This window comes from Chiloscyllium plagiosum, unplaced genomic scaffold (assembly GCF_004010195.1).
Source record: "Chiloscyllium plagiosum isolate BGI_BamShark_2017 unplaced genomic scaffold, ASM401019v2 scaf_7087, whole genome shotgun sequence".
NCBI classification, from domain to species: Eukaryota; Metazoa; Chordata; class Chondrichthyes; order Orectolobiformes; family Hemiscylliidae; genus Chiloscyllium; species Chiloscyllium plagiosum.
Window position 1 is genome coordinate 1 of NW_025214063.1, and position 9,078 is coordinate 9,078.

The window sequence follows — 9,078 nt, forward strand, 5'->3', positions numbered from 1 at the left end:
AATTGGTTTTGTGAACGTTTGCATTAGATATCTGTAATAAAACAAATATTTTAGTCGTGAAGATAGCATTAGAACATTATTTCAATGAGCCACCACACACTGCAGCACAAAGGAATTACAAAGAGCAGAGGAAAATCACCTATACAGTGTATTCAAAAAGAACGGGTATCCAATGAACTCAGTCTGCCAATTTCTCAGCAACAAACCCAAACAAGCATGCAAACCACGTCCAGAAACCCTAGCCATTCTCCCCTACATCAAAGACAGCGGGAGTGAGCTAGACCTCTTGGCATCATGGTAGCCCGCAAACCCACTAAAACAGCAGCTAATGAACTTGAAGGTCCCTTTCCAGACATCAAGCAAAACTAATGTCATTTACAAAATACCTTGCAAGAACTGTAACAAACATTACATTGGACAAACAGGCAGAAAACTAGCCACCAGGATATATATGAACATCAACGAGCCACAAAAAGACATGACCTGCTCTCACTAGTATCTTGACATACAGATGAGAAAGGACAACACTTCGACTGGAACAACACATCCATCCTCTGACAAGCCAAACATAGACATCCGCGAGAATTCCTAGAAGCACGGCATTTCAACCAGAACTAGATCAACAAACACAATGACTTGGATCCCATTTACCACCCCCTGAGAAAAAGAACCAGAAAACACATCAACAGAGGAAATGGCATCACCAACCAGAGGAAACCTAAACACATCAATAAAATGCGGGCGATACCACCAGTGCTTCACAGGAGGCTCACTGATGATGTTACCTAGTATGGTGACGAAACGTCTGTAATACCTTCCAGCTCAGCGAGCAAACTTACGTCCAGAACCTCAACCTGAGCTATAAATCTTCCCAAAACTTGCTAACAGATTACACATACACAAAGATCAATGAATAGGCAAACATTTGGTCCCTGCTCATCAATATGTTCCTTTTTTTTTTAGAAAAAAGGAGAGAAAGTAAATTGAAGCACCCTCTCAGAGATTCAACTGAAAAACTACATTTCTCAGATACCTGATTAAAGGATGACAGGTTGCAAATGTGTCAAATGACAATGTGAAACATTTGTTAAGATCCCAATTGCTGTAACAACTATTTCATCTCTATAGCATCTTTAATGAATGTGTCAAGATGCCTCACTTATCAAGCCACGAGGAAATATGACAAGACAGAAGACCAAAAACTAGAGCATCAGAAAGGAACAGACAGCGGGAGTGAGCTAGAGAGGAATAAGGAAGGAATTCCAAGTTTAGAGTACATGCAGCTAAAGATATCCTCTTCAATAATGCAGACACAAATAGGAGCTGCACAAGAGGTCAGAATGCAGTGCAGAAATTTCAGAAGTTTTTACACGCAGATGAAACTACAGTGATATGGAGAGACAAGGCTTGGATGGAGTCAAAACTAAAAATGGGGATTTTAAAAATGGGTGTTGGTGACCTGGAAAACACTGAATGATCAGAACACCCAGGAAGGCATTTAGCAGAACCCAAGTATGTCCCAATGCCATTTTTGCACCCTGTTTAATCGAGTTTAATTAGGAGGTTACCCACAACTTAATTTTGGCTCAAGATGAAAATCAAAAAGCACTTCGTAAAAACAATTCTCTGGATTATTGTTTTCAATACTTCATTAAATTGTCTGGACTGACTTAACCAGAAGGTTTCCCGAAAACAAACCTTGTATTAGCTGGCCCCTGACACTTGGCTTCTCCTTTCCAAGGCTCATCATCTATGTCAGAATCCAGAAGAATGCCATACTGCGAAAGCAACTCTGGGTCTTGTCCTGCTTTCATGATCTCCTGCCATTTCTCAGTCTGTGAAAGAAGCATGAAATTTACTGATGTTTACAATTTATAGTTTGTTGAATACAGATATTAGACTCAAGTGCAAAAATTAAAAATGGGGCTAAAACAAACTAAAACAGTTAACTGTTAAATGTATTTAATACTATAAATAGTGAACCTTACAGCTAGTTTGATACTTTTCAAAACGTGGGAACATCCACTAATTTAGAAACTAGTTTATTTGCAAACAAGTTTTATTTTCCAACCAACTGTTATATGTATTTTCAAATAAATTAGTTTCTAAATTAGTGGATGTTCCCATCTTTTGAAAAGTATCAAACTAGCTGTAAGTTCCTGTATTTATAGCATCTACGGGTCACTCGTTCCTCAATAAGGTATAGGAAAGATGATTAAGTCCACAGATGTGAAGAAATTAAGAACAGAAGTAAATGCAATTGTATATCTCAAGAACATTAGTATTGTTCCACTACTTTTGTGTTGCTGTCCTATGTGAGATAGGTACTCATAGATGAGAAATTTGTGGTGGTGTTTGCATGTTATAGGGTAGTATATTTAAGAGTAGGGAATGACAGGTTTCACATCTGATTTTCACTTATTTTGAAAAAGAACTGTTCGTGTGCAGAAGTGTCTTTTGCAAAGATATTTTCTATCTGCGTTTCATTTAATCTTGCCAGCATAATTAATGATAGAGGACATCTAATCAAAACTAAGGCAGCATACTTCACATGTCCATGTGGTCTGACTGAACTAAACATTGCCATCGCAATCCGGAATGATAAATACTGATCTGGATTTTGCAGTCAGCAAAGCAATATCACTTGCTATTCATCATACATGCAGCTACTCAGAAAAATATTTGAGAGCTTTTTATGTAGCATTTTGTGGTGTTTGATGTCACTTTCAGCACTACAACTTCTCCAGGGGATCTGCAGTGTGAGAAGGTAATCATCAATGTGGCTCTTCAATCAGACGGAAAGAATCAAACAGAAATGATACCACTTCTAATGCTGTACAAGTGAGCTAGTTTAGAGTCTATTATCATTAATATAGTAGACTAACTTTTAATTCATTGCAAGATCAGAAAAGGGAAAGATTACCTCTTGTATCTCTCTCAAGTCTAAGCTTTTTTTCAAAAAGTTTATATCTTCCAAAACAAGCAAAATTCTAAAGGAATGAGTCTCTGTATTTACAAAATCTTCTTCTGGTGTGTTTGTTAAAGAGCTAGTGCATAAGTAGAGCAACCTCACTGCCCAAGCAATCCGGGTGATCATAGATCTCTGGCTCCCTCAAATACTGAAGACTTAGCAATATCAACCAATTTACTATATACAGATTTACAAAAGATGATTGATAATTCCATTCTTGACAATACAAACATGGAGGTGGACATCATGCTTTGATTGCTGACTCATAAACTGAAATATAAAAAAATTCTGAACTGTATTTCGCTCTGGTTTTCATCTTGACAACAATGAATGAATTAATTAATCAAAAAATACTTATTAAGTAAAACAAACTTTCCCAAGTTAGAGTCTTGCCTTATGTTTGGAGATATTGAGAATGCACATATTAGACCAAGTTGTTATGAAAAATCCAAAGCCACACATAGATTCAGTACTTTCATTTTTTTATCAACTCAATTACAATCCAGCTTATGGATTAGCAAGAAAACACAATCTTTAAAATCTTTACATTCGAACAGAAATGATTGACATCAATAAGCATTAATGAATGGAAGTTGTGTAACCCTTTGTAACCACAATAAATTACTCAGCATTAGATTAACAAGAATGCACTAGCAGCCAATTAGTTCTAGTATGCTTTTTCATTCTCCATTTTTGTTTTGTAGTATTAAATAACTCAAAGCAGTGCTTTCCAAAGTTAACCAGATGTTAAGTTGGAATTCAAATATGACAGATTGTTTTCTTGATTATAAACAAAGTGAAAGAGCAAGTGACCTCAATATTAGTATTTTCAGCGTATTTTAATGATTATATTTTACTAAAAGAAATACCAGACTTCCTTTTATTTCTCTCAACTGCGCACACTCTACTCCCTTGGTTTCTGCTTATCTGTAAAATGGTATGCACTACCAGGCTTCAGCATACCTGCCATGGACCTTGAGTGGGCCCAGTATGGAGGAGAGTGAGCCCTTAACTACTTTTCTGGATCAGGAATTGTCAGCCGCTACATTGGCAGAGGTGACGTCAGCAAAGCAGGCCCAGCATCAGATGGAGTCTCAGAATTTGCAACTTCATTGTTCATTGGCTTCAGTACTGGCGATGATGGAAGGACATTACAACAGTGTTGATGAGGTGGGTCCATCAGCAAGCGACAGAACTCTGACATTGCCTGAGCTGGACTAACACCAATGGCAGAGGAGTATTGGCCAAATGGCAAAGTTGGTGCTTGAGGAGCGTCCACTTCAAATGTTGGTTAGATCTGTTGCAGACAGCGGCAAAGCGGTAGTAGAGGTATAGCAGCACAGGGGTCGTTGACGGTGATGAGCTGGCTCAGGACTGATAGATGTAGCTTGGAGAGAGTCTTTTTTCCTTACTCTTAAATTATTCAAAACACCACCACTTTGTGGTGACAAGTGAAAGCTTTTCACTTTATTGTATTTTTACTCTAAAATACATGTGACAATAAAATCAAAAACTGCATGGAGTAGGGAGCGTTCATTATAATCAGCTCAATGAAACATAATTACAACTATAGGTCAGAAGAAAGCAAGGAAGCTCAAACAATGAGCAATGATAAAATTATTGTAGAGAAAAAAAAGTTTATCCACAGCCACATCTGTGGTAAATCAGTGATTTCAACAAGCATGCTGTCTGAAAACTCTAATTTTAAGAAGTTCCTCTTCTTTTAGTAAAGAGTTCAGGAGTAGATGTTTATTCAACTTTCGATGTGGAGATGCCAGTGTTGGACTGGGGTGGATAAGATCAAAAGTCAGACGACACCAGGTTACAGTCCAACAAGTTTATTTGAAATCACAAGCTTTTGGAGTGTTGTCCCTTTGTCAGGTGAAGGGGCAATGCTCCAAAAGCTTGTGATTACAAATAAATCTGTCGGACCATAACCTGGTGACGTCTGACTTGTGATCTTATTCAAATTTTTAATATTCTAGGCAGTCAGTGCAAACCCAAATTATCATATCAACTCAGTTGAAAGTCACAAATATAATTTGGAATACTAAAGGTAACATTATCATTAGGTGCTTCAGCACCACTCAAAATTGATTTTAGGTAGACAATAGTATTACTATTATTAAACATTGTCTTTTGACACTGCAATTCAATTTCATTTCCTTTACAGATCAAAACTGTTGAACTAACCCTGCTGCAGTACCTCATTGTAATATGCAGAAGGGGGACAGAAAAACTGAACTCCAGCATCTGTAAGGAACTTGCAAGTTGAAACTATGTCAGTCGTGTACAAGCCCACATGCTGTATCCCAGCTCCATGGTGCTGATCTAAAAATGTGTCAATTTGATTTTTACCTAAAACACAAACAAATTATTTGTGAAAGATACCTAACAACTTATTTTCATATTCCTTACATCAATCTATAAATCACTGAGCCATACTAATTGTTATCCTCATTTCATTGTTTAGAAATTTATTTCAAATGGAAAGATCAATCAATATACAAGCATTACAGAATGCAGTTGATTCCAGATGCATAGTTCTCGTGCTTATGGGTATGTTCGCCAAGCCAGGAAGTTGATTTGCGGACTTTTCATCCCCTGTCTAGGTGACATCTACAGTACTTTAGAGCATCCTGTGAAGCGCTGCTATACTGTCTCTTATGGAATTTATTTGGTTCCGTTTCTGCTTCTTCCGATTGTTCATTGTAGTGGCCGGTATATTGGGTCTATGTGCTTGTTGATGGAGTCTGTGGATGAGTGCCATGCTTCTCAAAATGCTCTGGCTGTCCTCTGTTTGGCTTGTCCTAGTTGAATTTGTGGTACCTGTCATCTGTGTGTATGGCTATTAGGGACAGCTGGTCGTGGCGTTTAGTGGCTAGTTGGTGTTAATGGATGTGGATTGTTAAGTGTCCGACTGTTTTCCATATATCGTGTTTCGTGCAGTCTTTGCATGGAATCTTGTAAATTACATTAGTCCACAGTCAGCTGTCCCTAGTAGCCATACACAAAGTTGACACACAGGGACCACAAATTCGCCTGGGATAACACAACGATCATAGCACAAACCATACAGAAGACAGCCAGAGAATTCCTAGAAGCATGGCACTCATCCACTGACTATCAACAAGCAGTTAGACTTAGATGCAATACATCGAACTACTACAACAAACAACTGGAACCGGCAACCAGAAGCAGCAGTAACAGAATGAAATAAATTCCAGAAGACAGTACAGCAGCACTTCACAGAAGGCAACAAAGCACTGAAGATGTCACCTAGACACGGGATGAAACAGTCTGTAAATCAATTTCCTAACTCTGCAAACATACCCACAAGGACGACAATTAACACCCGAGATACAAATCTTTACACAAACCTTGAAGATGCACAATTCTTTGTGCAATAATTAGTGACAGAAATCCATATTGTTATATCTTTCATATAAGCACTGGAAAAAGCAAGCATACAAATGGCTGGTAGAACAGGGTCTCGAAATATTTGATAGCACAAAGGGGGAAGTTATGGTCTGGACACTGAATAGAAAAATGGTACTGGCATACATTACATTAGGTGAGAACCAGCATGGAAGCATTTGGATTGCAATAATTGGAGGCAAAAAATCCTCTCTTTTGGAGAGGTGGGATGGTGGAAGGTCAGAGACAATGTTGCAGCACTTTCTCTGAAAGATTATACACACCTATGAGAATTGATCCATTACTATTGATAGCTCACATAGGTAAAGAAAAACAAAAGGTCTCAAAACTTTGATCAATGAAAAGTTTAAAATTAACATTATAAAAGATAGTGAAGAACAAATATGTCCCTACTTTGAAAGCAATGATAGAGCTTAAATATGTATACATACAATAAACACAAGTATGTTGAGCCTGAGAAAATTACTCAGGTATCCACATTATTAACAGCACTGTACCTTGATTGGCTAAGGACTCAGCTATCACAAATTTGCAGTCCAATTTCTGCTGTTCATTTGTAGGCATGGACATGCCAACTTCACTGCATTTCCAATACTCCATAGCAGTTAAGCGCAGACCAACATTATTTCCTTCAATGACATAACCGTGATTTAGATCTTCACTTCTGTAAACTCAGCAAAATCAAAACCATCATATTTTAAATTAAATCAAGTGAAAATACTCTTAAGAACTTCAGATTGTATTTTAATCAAAATTATTCAGAATAGTGTTAATTGTAAAATTATATTCTCCAACAAATACAATTTGCATTTATATAGCATCTTTAAATAAAAAAAGGAATCTTATTCAGAGGGTGAGAAAATAAATAGGGAGAGATAATGGAATGGATTTTAGAATATCAATAGATGTGGCAGTTCTTATGGTGAATAAAAAGGTAGACAAGTACCAGACAACTAAGAAACCACTGAACAATGAGCATTGACTTTAAAGTCTCTTATGTGTAGTGAACAGCACTGGTGGCAAAATGGCTTGTGTCATGGACTTCACCCGCCAGTGCTATGGAAACAGCCCAGGGTAGGTACCATAACGCAGGCAGCGAAAACAAAAACATCTGTAAAATCAAGGTTTAGACAGCAGAGGGGATGATCACAAATGTCTTGGCAACGGGCAGGAAGCTAACTAACAACGGCAGATTCAGCTGGTCACGTGTAAATGGTCATTACTTCTGTAAGTGACTCAAGTCTTGAAACAGTTAACAAAAAGAAAGTGTTGGAGAAACTCAGCGGGCCTGACAGTCAGAAACAGAGCTCATGTCTAGTGAGACTGCATAACTGAAAGGTGCCGGCAAACTGTAGTGTTTATGCTGTAAAGAGGACGGAGGAGGATGATGGAGGAGGGGTGAAAAGAAGAAACTTGGTCCGCTCTGCAGCGAATGAGTGTCGAAATAACGGTCGCTGCGTTTCTAAGTTAGTTAGCCGGAGTTGAAGGAGAGTTGGCGGCCGCTCCTCCTTTCCCGAAGTAAAACAAAAAGGCCCTGCACTGACCGGTTGACAAGGAAGCGCTGGAAGCCGAAGCAGCGGCGGTACCAGTCCATGATGTGAACGCTCTGCCGGCGGGGACACGCGTAGGTGATGTGATCGAAATGGCTGATGGCTACCAGCCCCCCGGACACCTCCCGCTCTTCAGCCCAGTCCCCGGGGTAAGGCGGCTGCACGAAGCCGGGCAGGAATTCCCCACGGTAACCGCTCCGGTCGATCAGAGTGTGTGAGATATTGCCCACCACTGAGCGCACCACCGAGTAGGTGACCCAGCCCAGCTCATCCTCCACCGGCCTCGGCGGGACAACGACCTGGCAGCCCAGGCGGTGCAACCGCAGCGTCGCCCGCTCCACATCCTTCACCTCGAAGGACACGTTACAGGCGCTGTCCACCGCCTGGGCCGGAACCACATCGTACAGGAGGCCCCCGGGCTCCGAGCGCTCGCCGACCCGGCTCTCATTCACCACGAAGACGGCGGAGCCTCTCCTCAGAGCGATCTGCTTAGCCCGCTCTGTCACCCGCGTGCCGCACAGCTGGAAACGGAAACGGCGCAAGAGGTCGCGCGCTAGGCGCTCGCTGTCGCGCACGTGAAGGGCGATGTGGGACAACCGCTGAAGCTGCACCGCCATCACCGCGGGGAACACCTGTGGGAGGGGCTTAGGGACTTGGCCCTAGGGATTAGCAAGTGGAGGTAGAGCCTGGAAGTGGTGGCACCAGGGCTTTTGCGGACTGACTTCTTAGGGGAGGGGAGTGTTGTGTGCCACGGAATAGGGAAATAGATCCTCGGTCCCCTTGGGGTAGTTTTGTCAAGGGGTGAGGAAGGGGCGGGGCTTGGAGGAAAGGGCGAGGATCGCTCACGCCATGAGGGGCGGGATTTAGATGGGTGGGCGGGGCCTTGTGGCAGAGGGGCGGGGTGTGTGCAGCGCTGCAGGGCGGGGCTTTGATTGCTGGTGTAAATCCCGACGCTGCGAGGGGGCGGGGCGCTTCCCTTTGTGATGGACGGCACCTGTAGGAGAGTAGCGAGGCATCGAGCCTTTTCTCTTCGGTAGGAGGCGGGGCCTGGGCTGAGGCGCGGAGTTTGGAGGAAAGTGGGCGGTGTTATCCGCTCTGTGATGTGGAGGTGCTGGTGTT

The 9,078-nt window shown here is 41.3% G+C and overlaps 1 protein-coding gene across 1 annotated transcript; it reads right to left on the reverse strand.

Annotated features, from left to right (window-relative positions):
• Nucleotides 1-3: 3 nt before the first annotated feature.
• Nucleotides 4-8,827, reverse strand: LOC122547796 (4-hydroxyphenylpyruvate dioxygenase-like protein; the record flags this gene model as incomplete). Its single annotated transcript, XM_043686375.1, has 5 exons — nucleotides 7,954-8,827; nucleotides 6,907-7,073; nucleotides 5,178-5,329; nucleotides 1,699-1,835; nucleotides 4-31 (listed from the first exon to the last, which is right to left on the reverse strand). Coding segments are annotated over exons 1-5 (1,107 nt in total), but the record flags the coding sequence as incomplete, so codon positions are not given.
• Between the last annotated feature and the right edge of the window lie 251 nt (nucleotides 8,828-9,078).